Consider the following 14,346-nt stretch of genomic DNA (forward strand, 5'->3'; position numbering starts at 1 on the left):
CTCTCATTTTGGATAACCCTGCTATTTGCTCATAAATTAAGATATTTCACATATCGTAAAATTTATCAGCCAAATACTGGCAGCACATACCACTTAAGCAATTGTATTGAACTAGTGTACAACTTACTGGAACAGTGAAATTTAAATGCCTTAGACTCAATTGTAACAGTAATTTGTAAACGTATGGTTGGTGTGTTGAAAATGTTGACAGATAGTGATTTGAAGAGTGTGAATTACGGATGAACATGTTCGAAATAAATTCTGTGAAGTAATGTTTATCAATTTATATCTGGAAGTTACGTGCACAGTTCCTTTAGAACTCAATTGAAAAACCCCTTTAATGTCAAATGTACAGTATTAAAACGACCAGTTCATTGCTTCTAAATATTGATTGACACTGACATACATTCCATACGTGCTTTTCAATTAGTGTCAGGCTTTGCATTGTGTAGCTCAAGAGGGAAGGGGAAGGGGCAGAAAATTTATATCCTAGAAATTCTCATTAAACAGCTGTATCTAAGTTCAAATTTTTCACCCAGTAAGTTCCTATATTTATTAACAGTGATTTCTTTAAGATAGGTTTTTTTATGAGAAAAGCTTTCTTTATAATACTAACTAAAATTTGTTTCTCCCCCCCCCCCCTCCTTTTCCTCTTTCAATCTCGCCTTCATTATCAGTCATTATTATTTTTCCACCTGCCCCTCACTGCCAGTAATCCTCGTTTTTTCAGTGTTGCTGCCAGCAACCCCTCTTTCCCTGCTACTGTTGCTGTCAGTGAGCCTCACTGCTTGCCACCTGAACTCCAACCCTTACTGCCAGCTTGGGCTGCCCCCTCCCTCCTTTGTCAGTTCCAGCAAACTGCTGCCCCATTATCACTGAACCTCATCCTCTAGTGTACCCAGCTGTTTCATGTCATTTGCTTCCACCTTGTGCTGGTAGCCAGTATTCTTCTGTGCTAATTCATTGGTGAGTAATCTTTAGTCTGCAACTTCCCTAATTTAAACCATTTTTTCCTAGTCCTTCCTACGCTCTCACTACACTATTTCATGTCACCACTCATGTGCATCCTAGTGTGTCCCCAAGCTTCCACTTAAGTGGTTATCACTATCTGATAGTGAACATCAGTTACTTCTATGGTGCGAATTTTGTAAGTTCATCAGTTGAATTAAAGTGAGATAACCCTGGGTGTGTTTGAATTATAAATTGAAAGTATTGTGGACAGTAAAGTAGAAGCCATTTAGTAGCAACTCACAAATAAATTAAATTTGCTGGATAACAAAGGATGTGATGTACATATGCTAATACATGTTCCATCTTTTAATTTCTCCCATTAAAGGGACTTTTGTGTTTCTCAATTTGCATGTCTGACACACAGTTGTTCCTGTTGTGGACAATATTAACTATTCACTTAGCTTTGGCTCAGATTTTGGTTTTTATTTATGACTTTCATGTATTTACAACATTTAAAGTACATTATCCAGTAACATTTCAATGGATGTTTTGCTTGTCAGAATTTTCAAATAGAATGTGGCCTTCTGTTAAAGCATTGTCATTTCTGTGCTGCAGAAAACTGGAAATTGTTGTCAATGCTCTTAGTCTTGAAGCTTCCAGACTCTTGCTAATGATTATTGTCTTACTTCAAAAAGGTGTTTATTGAAAAATCTTACTTTAAAAATATGTTTATTGAAAATCTCTTTCCTCCATATTCCATTGTGTTAGATTATTACACTTGGTGATCAATTCCTGGATGACTATTAATTAACAATGAGTAAATAATTCTGTGTTGCAACATAGAGTGTTCCATTATAAATAATTCACTGTTGCCTTACATTCTTATCTGTACCTCTTTTACCAAATCACAGCTGCTACTGTCACTAAATTTCTCTCTCCCTCTCCGCATGTGTGCATACACGGGTTCACCCACATATCACAGTGTTTCACTTACTCATGAATTAACATTTATGATTAGAAAACACGAGAATAATTATTTTGAGTATTGCTCTGAACTGCTCAGTTCATAATTTGAGTAGAGATATTGATATATTACCTGTCTAAAAAAATTTCTCAAGTTACATAGCTGCCATTAAGGTGAGTTACAAAGTTGTTGAGTGGGAATCTGTGCACGGTGTACTTTTCTTTATAGATAAGTTTTTATAGTTAGCAGCACTTTTCATAACAGCAAAACTTGGTTATCTATCTTGATATTTTTAGGAGCAACACATTTAAGAAAGATTACTTCAGATTATGTTGGTTTTAGTACTGGTTTTATTGTGTAAGTACTTTGTTTCTATATTCGCAGTATGAAATTCAATTATTCAAACATTATATTGATTTCAGGTGGCTGGCATGACCTCTTGGTTTCGGAATCTGACGTATGGTGTTTCAGCAGGCTGGTCGTGGGCGTGGAGTCGTGGCGCGTGGCCGGGCAGGTGGGCCCCCGGGACGTGGGGGAACCCGTGGGGCTTCTCGCAACGCGGTATCCGGGGTGGCAACACGTGGGGGGTCACGGGCAGCCGTACGTGGGGCGGTGCGCGCCAAGGGAAGTTTACCAGGTGAGGACGGTAAGTATCAACACTTTCACAACTATTTCTTTAAAAGTATGGTACACAATCTTATATTTGGCATAAGATGACAGAATTCGGCATATTAGTAGTATTTTAGCAGCCTATGACAAAAGTGACGTTTCACTTTGAATTCACCTCAGTAACTTAGTGTTCTTTCGTAGTTACTCTTGTAGTACTTGCCGTCCTCCATATATTTATCACTGTAATATCCCTAGGAAATAATGAATCTATCTGACATCATTCTAATACACCGATAATCATTGGGAACCATCGCTACACATTTCTTCATTTCATTTCGTGAGATGTCTTACATAATTTCATGACGGACTTGTTTTGTATGTGTTGATACCAGGCCTATCCAAGTGCATTAGCAATACCAGCACCTGACAGTGTTTGTAAGTGGTTTCATTATGAGTATCCATGTGGTTGGCTGGTGAGTCATGCAGTGTCCAGGTTTGCAGGGAATTCAGATATGACAACCACATCTGGCCACGACAAAGGCAGATTACTATATTGTGCACCAAGCACATCGTAATCCCTACACATAAGCACCTGCTATCAGAGGACAAATATGGACTACATATAACATTTTGTCACCGCATCGGAGACGGGCACCAGCAGCAGCTGGACTTACGAAATATTGTCCCACCCGTAGGCTGTGTTTAAATGAGACACCACATTGGTTCGAGTGGTGCCATGATCAGGAAGTATGGACATGATGGCGAATGGCAGAGTGTCACAGTTCTTCACTGCCCTGGATGGCTGTTGTTGGCGAGTACTGGCAATCTAGGTAGGAGTCCCATTCTTCCAGTGTTTCGGAGAGCCACAATGGTGGTACTCCTGCTGTCATGATGGTGGGAGACATAAAGTATGGCTCAGGGCATTGGTGTATTAAAGAATATGTCCCTGGAGAAGTAGTGAGTCGTTTTTCAGCTTCTTCACGAGAGCCATAAACAGGTAAACGGCAGTGAAAGAGTAAATTCCTCAGATCCCTTTTCTTGTAATCTTTACAACCTAGAATGCACTTGTTCTGGTGTATTTGTCGTGGTGTATAAATAAAATCTGCTGGTTTCATCTGTGCTTTATATCATCTGGTTTTATCTGCAATAGATCTCATTGCATCTCCTGTTAAAAAACAAGAAAAGTAACAGAAAAAAACAGGAAAAGTAACAGAACACTGGAATTTTGTCCTAATCCACTCTTGTGTCCCAAAGTTGAATCTTCAAACAAGACACAAAAAATAATTTTCCTTTCAGTCAAACGTGTCACTAAAGCATATTCTTTTTTTCAAAGATTTCACTCTGTCGCAAATTTTAGCTTCTGAACTAGACAGGCGGATATGTTCACCAGATTATGTACATGGCTCAGGACTCTTTCTTAGAGACACGTAGACATACTTATAGATTCTGTCAGACACACCACTCTCATCCCCATCAAATAGATCATTCTCGCTGTTGCTTCTTGTTGGATCTGCATTATTTTTTTCCTGTGTGCAATCACAATGGCATGCCATTTTCTCAGTCTAAAATGAAGATCATAACAACAACATTAATAAGATCACAGCAGCACACATACACAGGTTGGACGTGGGATAGCCACTAAGGACTCGGAACTGGAATTCGGCTACCAGGCAACAAAGTGTCTTGCACGTTACACGTCTAGAGCATGTGGGTAACCAAGTGGCAGGACATAATGTCGAGAGCACACAGGGGCCGCCTGGCGACATGTGTCACCACATTGAAGTGCCTGATAGGAGGAATAATGGCTTGCATAAACATGTTAAGAATACTAGGGATTGGTGGCAACATCACACATCTAGAGCAGACAGTATTAAGAGTGACATTATAAACTTGATTTAATTACAGGTCGTTCCATTTGAGAATTTGGAATCAATTGCTCTGATGTACTCCCTTTTTGAGTAACTAGTGGTTGAGGTGCTATAAGAACATTGAATTATGCTGTAGATAATTTTTTATGCGAACTAGAAATGTTGTTGCATGCTTCAATCTATAATCAGCATTTATGCGCTGACATTTGTTACATTTGTTACATTTTTCACAAGGAATGGATTAAAAAAGAAAGATGATATATCACTTGTCTGACACAACTTACTGGGCATCAAAGGTGCTGGTGTTGACATGGAAGTTGTGCCATAGCCAAGGATAGGAGGAGGACTGCAGGTACACTCGGTTCCAAAATGTTATTAATATCAAGAAATATAATTGCACATGCTACACTCGTGTTATCAGAAGTAACATATTTCTTACTGCTAGTGCTTCTTGTTCTGCATACATCCCAAGGCCCTAAATGGTATTTTGATCAACTGCATTGAAGTATTGGGTGTATTAAAACCTTTCAAAGCTCCTGCTCCGTTAGCGCATCACAGTGCCACTGTATTTGGTGTTTTAAAAATTTGTAATATTTTCACATAGCTTTCCACATTAATTCTTTTGTGGAGCTTGTGTAAATTCTTTCAGAGTTTTCATCAACAGATTTTTGATACTTGTTGCAGATGTTTTTTGTCCAGTTGAAAAAATAATGCCATTGCCCTCCACAGATCCATTCTTTGTACAATAGTTATTGGGTTCCTTGATATTCTGGTTATGGCATTAATGTTACTCTTTCTAGGGTTCACGCCTATGAAAGTGCTCCCGATACTAGTCACAACTTTTAATGAATATTTTCTACCAGTCAGAACTTCACACAGTATACTTATCAGACCAGGACCAGTTCGAGAACATGTATCCTTCACAAGGCACATATCATTTGATGCCCCCCCCCCCCCCCCCTCTAATGTAAGTTATCTTTTCTTATGCCATTCATAAGACCTTTTATACAACAAATCTGTATGTAGTGGCTGTGGAAGTAAGTTGTTTTTCCTTTAAAGTAAGTATTACATGACACTCGTGTGTAACAAATAATTTTCAAAATCTTACTCAAGTACTAGATATCTAGGGGCAAGAATTTTTTAACCTTAAAAGGGGGACCCACTCTTGCATCAAAAGCTTGCAAGAACTTTGTGAACAATTTGAAAAATTGCTAATTTGCACATTATAAAATGTACCTTAACATCCATTACTTGAAACTAATGCAATGGCTTACGGTGGCAGCTAGTGGCATTTTTTGGAACTTCTTAGGCTTTGCACCGAAATGTAAACTGCAGGCGGTTTTTTGGATTCCTAAAACTGGAAAAAAAGTGTGGCATGCATTCAGGCCACAAAAGCCACTATTGTGTTGTTTTCAATATTTAATATTTCCAACACTAAATGCGGTTTTTGCCATAATGCGAATTACGTTAAATTGAGTATAAAATTGCATTGCACTTATGGAATAATTTTCGGGACTTGAAATTTTTTCCGTTAAATGCAGGTTTACGCTAAATCGAGGTCATGCAAAATTGGCGTTATATTGTAATTCCCTTTCATTAGGGTAATTTGTGAGCTCTTTAAAAGCATTTTTTTAGTGAGGAAAAATGATTATTCTACATACAGAGTTTATCATAATTGTGAGGGTTAAAACTGACACATGGGGAAGTATATGATGATAAAAGCAAAAACATTCCACTAAAGATGGGTCTGCATACAATTTGTCTGGGAGATGATCAATAATATGTGGTTACAAACTGCCACTGACTTCAGTATGTATTGTCATAGTTGTACAAATATATTTGAAATGTAAACGTTTTGATTAAGTCCTAATGTAATTGGACTCAATTTTCACCCCAAGGGGTACCATACCTTGTGCAACCTGTGCAATGTTAGGTAATTTGGTACATGCCTGAAAGGCCATAGGCATTTTACTACTAGTGTAAGACAGATAGCGAACATGCCAGTATGATCTGATATGACTGACTGAGCACAGCCTGTACCTTGGTATGTGAGGTCATTCTCAGGTATTTCCTGTGTCGAGTCATCTCAGAATTGAAGTGTACAACACTTTTGTTAGTACAACTGAAAAAGTGGAGCAGCAAATAGTGCAATCTCATCCAGATTTACAAGATGATACAGATGCATTTGAAAGAATTTGTAGCTTAATGCAGGAAAGGGTGCAGCATTGAGTCAAAGTCCAAATGTGAGGACAACACGCAGAATACCTCCTTCACAGCAATTTGTCGCATTTAATGTGGTGTAGTAATAGTATGTTTGCTATTAACATGGGAATGGGTGAAATTTTAGCCCATATAGATGTAGGCTTAATCAGAGTTTACATCCTGAATGTGATGGTACAAACTACCGGGGATGTCCAAAAATATGGAAACACCGGAAGAAGTGAATGCTTGAACAAAAATGCAGATGCTAGCCGACTTTGCAGGTGGTGCTGTTATTTGACCACAGATGGCATGTGTGCAATGCCCTCAACAAGTTGCAAGTGTCAGTCATTTCCAGGGCAGTGTTCATTTCCAGGGCAGTGTTCATTTCCAGGGCAGTGTTCATTTCCAGGGCAGTGTTCATTTCCAAGGGCAGTGTTCATTTCCAAGGGCAGTGTTCATTTCCAAGGGCAGTGTTCATTTCCAGGGGCAGTGTTCATTTCCAGGGGCAGTGTTCATTTCCAGGGGCAGTGTTCATTTCCAGGGGCAGTGTTCATTTCCAGGGGCAGTGTTCATTTCCAGGGGCAGTGTTCATTTCCAGGGGCAGTGTTCATTTCCAGGGGCAGTGTTCATTTCCAGGGGCAGTGTTCATTTCCAGGGGCAGTGTTCATTTCCAGGGGCAGTGTTCATTTCCAGGGGCAGTGTTCAGTGTAGTTCAGAGAGCATAATTTTAGAACTAAGTGAATACAAATGTGGAAAAATTTTTGATGCTCATATGGTGGGTGGTTCCCTAAACGAGGTAGCTGAAATGTTTCTTGTTTCAAGTGCTGATGTATCAAAGATATATATTGTTTATACAGAAAGAGGAAAAGATAATCTACCAAGTAACAACATGGACAAAAGTGTATATTGAATAATTGTGATAGGCGGTCATTGAGATATAAGAGAAGAGCACAGGAAAACGGTTGTCGAAGTCACTACAGAACTGAGTGAGTGTCACACTTACGGATTTTGTCTGCACCTGAACAACATGAAAGGAGCTCTATAAGCTGGGAATTCCAGGATGAGCTATAATTCTTAAACTATGCTAAAACATGGTGCTGAAGTCGTAAAACCTGGGCTAAAGAGCTATGGGGGAAACTCATCTGGTCAGATGAGTCCTGTCTCACTCTGCTTCCATCTCTGGCTGACTTCACGTCTGGCTTATGCTGTCCCAAACCTATGATGCAGACTGCTTGCTGTCGAGAGAACGATGGTGGAGTTTTGGCAGTGATTTGGCAGCCATATAGTGGTGTTCCATGGGCCTCCATGGTTACCCTGCAAGGTCACGTTACTGTCAAGGATTAATAATGATGATGATGATGATGAAATTTTGTAAGTCACACTTGCAACCCACATCTTCAATTGTGTGCTGGATGTATTCCTGTATCTGTCTTCCTCTTCAGTTTTACCTCTGTTACCCTGTAATACCATGGAAGTTATTCCCTGTTGTCGTAATGGATGTCCTACCATCCTGTTCCTTCTTATCAGTGTTTTCCGTATTATGCTGAGAACCACCTCATTCCTTACCATATCAGTCCACCTAATTTGCAATATCCTTCTGTAGCAACACATCTGAAATGCTTAAGCCTCTCTTCTTTTCCAGTTTTCCCAGAGCCCATGTGTTACTACTGCGCTCTAAACGTACATCCTCAGAAATTACTTCATCAGATTAAGGTGTGTGTGTTTGACACTAGTAGGCATCTCTTGGTCTGGAAAGCCCTTTTTTGCCAGTGCTAGTCTGCTTTTTATGTTGTCCTTGCTCCATCCATCATGGGTTATTTTGCTGCCTAGGTAGCAGAATAACTTCATATACTTCATGATAATCAATCCCGATGTTTAGTTTCTTACTGTTCTCATTTATGCTGCTTCTAATTACTTTTCATTTATTCTCAATGCATTTGTGCACATTAGACTGTTCATTCCATTTAGAAAATCCTATAATTCTTACTCTTCTACTGATGATGGCAGTGTCATCAGTGAATCTTATCATTGATGTTCTTCCACCTTGAATTTTAATTCCACTCATGAACCTTACTTTTATTTCAGTTGTTGCTTCTTCAATGTATAGATTTAACAGTAGGGGCCAAAGACTACATACCGGGTTTATACCCTTTTTAACCCCAGCATTTCGTACTTGGTTGTCCACTCATATTATTCCCTCTTGGCTCTTGTATATTACCTGCCTCTCCCTATAGTTTACACCTATTTTCCTCAGAATTTCAAACATCTTGCACCATTTGACACTGTCGAATGCTTTTTCTCTGTCGACAAATCCTATGAATCGGTCCTAATTTTTCTTTAGTCTTGCTTCCATTAACAACCCTAGCATCAGAGCTGCCTCAACGGCGCCTTTACCTTTTCTTGTAATTACCTAAAATCCAAGTACATCTCCTCCTCTTGTGATTTTTTAACAGCGCATTCACTATTAATAGCTGAAATTCATTGCAGAACTCAATTATTCTTTCTCCTCTCTCATTCCTAGTACCAAGCCCATATTCTCCCATAATACTTTCTTCTGCTCTTTCCCCTACAACCACATTCCAGTCCCCCATGACTATTACATTTTCAATTCCCAGTACTTTCTCTGTCTCTTTATCTTTGGCTTGTGACGTCGCATGTATACTTGCACTATCATTGTCGTGTTAGTTCGCTGAGGATTCTAATTGGAACCACCCTATCACTGAACTGTTCACAGTAACTTGCTCTCTGCCCTACCATCCTATTCATAACAAATTCTACTCCCATTACACCATTTTTTGCCACTGGATATTAATCTGTACTCATCTGACCAGAAATCTTTCTCTATTATCCATTTCATATCACTGACCCTTACTATAACTGGAATGAGCCTTAGCATTTCTAACTTCCCTACCACTTCTGGCATTCTGCGCAATGACTCGTAGAATGTTATCGTTTCATTGGTGATTGTCTTTTTCCCATAGTTATCACACCCTTAGCCATGCCCTCCAGACATCCGAATGGAGTACTAGTCTGGAATCTTGTGCCAACGGAGAGATTGTCATGACGCTTTTCAATTACAGGCCACGTGTCCTGTGGACACAAATTGTGTCTTTAATGTATGGTTTCCATTGCTTTCTGCATCCTCATCCCGTTGATCATTGCAGATTCTTACTCCTGTAGGGGCAGTTTCCCATCCGAAAGACGAGTGTGTTGTGAACCTGCATCTCTTTGATAAGGCCGTTGGCTGAGTAAGTGGTGACTTCTTATGCTGGAAGATTTCGGCTGATGATTTTTATTCAAAATTTAAGCGGTGGCAGGGTTTGAACCCAGGACCAAGGACATTTCGACTATTAATCAAAGACACTATCCCTAGACTACAGGTTCATTGTTATGGGACCATTTTGGCTGATCAGTTTCATCCCATGGTACGTTTGTACCCAGTGATAATGCTGTGTTCAAAGACAAGACTCCATTTCATAAAGCTCATATAATCCAGGACTGGTTTTTGGAGTAAGAGGTGGTCTAGAGAAGGGTGAGTGATCGCTGTCCACTTTCATCTTTGTTACCTGTACTTGTAACTATTTTCTGAAAAAAATGGTAGGAGATTCCCTTGAACACTGTTTGGGACCTGTATTTATCTATTCAGAGACAGCTGGAAGTAGTTTTGAATGCGATTGATTCTGCTACACTGTATTGGGCATGGTGATATTTATTTATTTTTGTTTCCATATTTTTGTCCACGCCTGGTGTGATTCTGAAGTAAGTGGTAGCATAACCACACATTTGAAGCTGTCTTGCAAACAACTTGTTTGCAGTCTCACAATTACTGCAACTTCCTTGTGTCAAGTATCCACATCGGCTTTTGCTACTAATATTTTGAACCCAGTATACAAATCTTGTAGTCGGGTGCCCCTGATGGCACCTGTCAGCTCTGTGCCTCGAGTGGCCACTTTGGTTGCTTGGGGCTTAAAGTGGCCCTGACTCTGATGCCTTTCTTGAAAATATTTGAACTTTATTGTGAAATATAATGAAAACTGAGAAAATTGGAAATGCAGTATATCCTGTTAGTCAATGAGAAGGAAGTGTGTGTCATATGGTGTAGTAGTAGGCAGGCAATAAAATGAAAAAAATATACCCATATATATTTTGTTTTTGGAGTTGATTTTGAAAAAGTGACTGGTATTAATTGGGTAATATAGGGGAAAGGGTAAGTTGCTTAGAATCTTTGTTCATAAGGGAAATAAATATCGGATGGAAGATAATTTTTGAGTTCAACCTGTAATGCTGATAATGAGGTCAATTTGGGAGAAGGCAACTGGTGTGCCAAAGAGTTTGGACCATTACAAAATAATCAAGTGTCTTACTTAACTTAACTTAACTTCCACTTTCTACAGTTACTGCAAGAGTAAAAAGTAATACAATTTTGAAGTCAATATCTTAGTGCCAAGAATTCTCCATTAAAGCATCTGTTTTTTTCCCTGTCTTTCAATTCTTTATGTAGTATACTGGCTGATTATAATTTCTTGGATGCAGGTAAGCGCAAATTTGACGGGGGTCACCAGAACCAGGGGGAGTCGAAGCGGCGCTACCAGAGCAGCTGGGGCAACCAGCCCCTTGCCCAGCAACCACTGGGCAATGCGTATGGGGGCATGGCGGGCATGAACGGTGGCGGCTATGGTCCAGCTGCGGATCAACAGTGGTACCAAGACACCTATCCGACTTGGAGCTAAGTGCCTGCCGCCCTGAGGGGCGGCTGAGGCGGCAGCGAGCTGATTTATTGCAATCAGGAAGCGAAGAAGAGAAGTGGTGTGGAATTGATTTGTTGCTCAGATACAATTGCGAAAACCCACTTACATGCAGAAGATAAAAGTGGTCTCCCTTTACTGTTTTGGTAATTTTGCCCCCCTTTATTTTAAACTATTTCTACATTTGTTTAATAGTGTTTAAGAATGTTTGGTTAGTACTCCATAGCCAAATTCCATTACCTAACACCTTGCAATTTGTGTCTTAACTGTGTAAAGTAGAAAACACTACAAAATTTGGCATTATATGCGTCATATTTCTCCATTGACATAAGATTTTGACCCCCGTCAGTGCCCCACCCCCTAGTTCTGGAGACATTACATCACCGAGGGGGGCTTCTAAATCCGCTGCTACAGAACCCCACTCCGTGTGGGCCCTCGTCTTCGTTTTTGACCCGGCTTTTGTCATTTTGGAACGAGCAAGGCGTGGTTGATGGACTCTTGGGATAAACGTTAAAATTTTGGTTTGTGGTCTAGACTTGGGTTTCTTCTAAAATTTCAAGGAACCTGTAATTAATTTTTAGTTTGTTTTATTACTTTTAAATGTCAGTTGAAAATTATGTACTACTGTAGAATGTTATGACCAATAAATTGAACATCTTTCTCAGAATGTGTGAGCAAAGTTGGACAGTGTGAAAAAAGAGAAAGCTATTTTAAAATGAGTATTTATGACAACATAATGACGGATGATGAGTGGGTTTTTTTGATTAGAGAGAACGCCTGAAATCTCTCGATCTCTGCGCGTATGACTGCGTTTTGCTGTGCCTGTGTTTTGAAGGTATGGCACAGTTTTGTAGTTAATTAAAAAGATCTATAGTTGTTACAAACTGTGATGAACTTTACAGGCTGTTGGCTTGTTTGTTAGGGTGCTGTTGTCAGTGCTATACCTTCGAGACCTCACTAAGTGATCGCGTGGAGTTTGTTCATGTTCGTATGAAGAGATTGTGTCTTTACGTGCCTGAGTCGAGGGTATGTTACTCTCGGTTCAGGACAATTTTTTTAATATATATGAATATATATTGTATTACTACTGCTACAAAATGTAATTATTTTAGCAGTTACTTGGTAGGAGACACAGATGTCCCTTCGTTTTCTTTTGTGTGGAGTTTGCTGCTCCTACCAAACTAACAGTACATCTGTTTTGAAATTATGTTGTCTATTTTTTATTACAGATGATATGCTTTGCTTGATTTCAAATTTTCAGCTATTTTTTTTATTTTTGTCACAATATTTGACTGCCTGCAAATTATTTAGTAAGCTGTAGATTTAAAAATTGTAAGAACTGTTGATAGTTATTTTTTTGGGCCAGGAAATAATCAGATTTCTGTGAATTGACCTGATGTAATGAATTCTTACATGTCACAATAAAACAGTTGTATGAAAAGCAAGTTTTTATTTCATAGTCTCCATTGTGATTTATTTCCTTCAAATGTAAGTATTACCTAGAAATAATTTCGGCATATTTTGTTGTTTCTACAAAGTGTGCTTGAGGAATATTCTTGACAGCCAACTCAGAAATAATCACACATTTTATTATGAATTTCTTTCCCAGTGTAGTCAGGTTATTTAAAAAGAATTATTAAATCACTTAAGAAGTAAGGCAAACAACTCATCAAATAGTTGAGGCAGTGAGTTTTCAATAGGCTCATAAATAAGACCGAGACTTCCTGTATTTCGGACGAATCCTTCAGAACTAGAAGATACATGTAACCTTTATGACTACACTGTCCCAGCTTATTACATCTGCCAACACTGCAGCTTGACCTGGGTGAGTGGTTGTGTCATTTGGGATGGATTAGGGGAGAATAGGCAGGCAAGGTGCAGAAAACAAGGGGTGGCGGTATCTCATTGATGGCAGTGGGCAAAGGAGACAGAAATTTGGCTCTGCTGAATTTATTCTTGCTGCTAGCATAAAGATCTGTGCCATGGCACAGAGGAGCAGATAGTGAAAGATGGAGGGGGGGACACTAGAGAGGTAGGTGTGACTGCAAGACATGAGGAGGCTGGAGTCGTGGGGGCAGATGGGGAGGTGGGTGGGAGGCAGGGGCTAGTGAGAGAAGATCAGGTGGATAATGGGATCAAAAGGCAGGTTGCATGACAATTTGCATCTGCACAATTCAGGGAAACTGCTATTGGTGGGAACGATACATATGACTCTGGTTTTGAAGTGGACATTGAAATAGAGCGTATCATCTCACCAGGATGTTCGGCCATGGAGTGATCAACTCTGCATCTGGCCACAGTTTGGTAGTGGCTGTTCATCTGAGTGGACAACTTGGTGGTGGAGCCTCACAGAAAATGATGTGCACCTGTTTCAGCAGACCTGGTATGACACTGTTGCTTACTCAGGTGGCCCTGGTGTCTGGTAAGATCAGATGAGCCTGTGATGGTTGTTGTTGTCTTCAGTCCTGAGACTGGTTTGATGCAGCTCTCCATGCTACTCTATCCTGTGCAAGCTGCTTCATCTCCCAGTACCTACTGCAACCTACATCCTTCTGAATCTGCTTAGTGTACTCATCTCTCGGTCTCCCTCTACGATTTTTACCCTCCACACTGCCCTCCAATGCTAAATTTGTGATCCCTTGATGCCTCAGAACATGTCCTACCAACCGATCCCTTCTTCTGGTCAAGTTGTGCCACAGACTTCCCTTCTCCCCAATCCTATTCAATACTTCCTCATTAGTTATGCGATCTACCCATCTAATCTTCAGCATTCTTCTGTAGCACCACATTTCGAAAGCTTCTATTCTCTTCTTGTCCAAACTAGTTATCGTCCATGTTTCACTTCCATACATGGCTACACTCCAAACAAATACTTTCAGAAACGACTTCCTGATACATAAATCTATATTCGATGTTAACAAATTTCTCTTCTTCAGAAACGCTTTCCTTGCCATTGCCAGTCTACATTTTATATCCTCTCTACTTCGACCATCATCAGTTATTTTAC

General features: G+C 39.8%; 1 protein-coding gene across 29 annotated transcripts in view; it reads left to right on the top strand.

Moving 5' to 3' along the window:
- LOC126320215 (heterogeneous nuclear ribonucleoprotein R) overlaps nt 1–12,780 on the top strand; it is a 243,340-nt gene extending 230,560 nt beyond the window's left edge. For 10 of the 29 annotated variants that reach the window (XM_049993776.1, XM_049993800.1, XM_049993781.1 and 7 more), the window contains 2 exons: nt 2,390–2,561; nt 11,128–12,780. In XM_049993776.1, the coding sequence (XP_049849733.1) occupies nt 2,390–2,561; nt 11,128–11,324 (369 nt within the window). In that variant the 3' untranslated portion in view covers nt 11,325–12,780. Of the gene's footprint in view, nt 1–2,337; nt 2,562–11,127 lie in introns of those variants that run through there. The other 19 variants (XM_049993766.1, XM_049993772.1, XM_049993768.1 and 16 more) reach the window with 5 other exon arrangements.
- Nucleotides 12,781–14,346: the final 1,566 nt, after the last annotated feature.

Source organism: Schistocerca gregaria, chromosome 2 (genome assembly GCF_023897955.1).
Source record: "Schistocerca gregaria isolate iqSchGreg1 chromosome 2, iqSchGreg1.2, whole genome shotgun sequence".
In the NCBI taxonomy this organism is placed as follows: domain Eukaryota; kingdom Metazoa; phylum Arthropoda; class Insecta; order Orthoptera; family Acrididae; genus Schistocerca; species Schistocerca gregaria.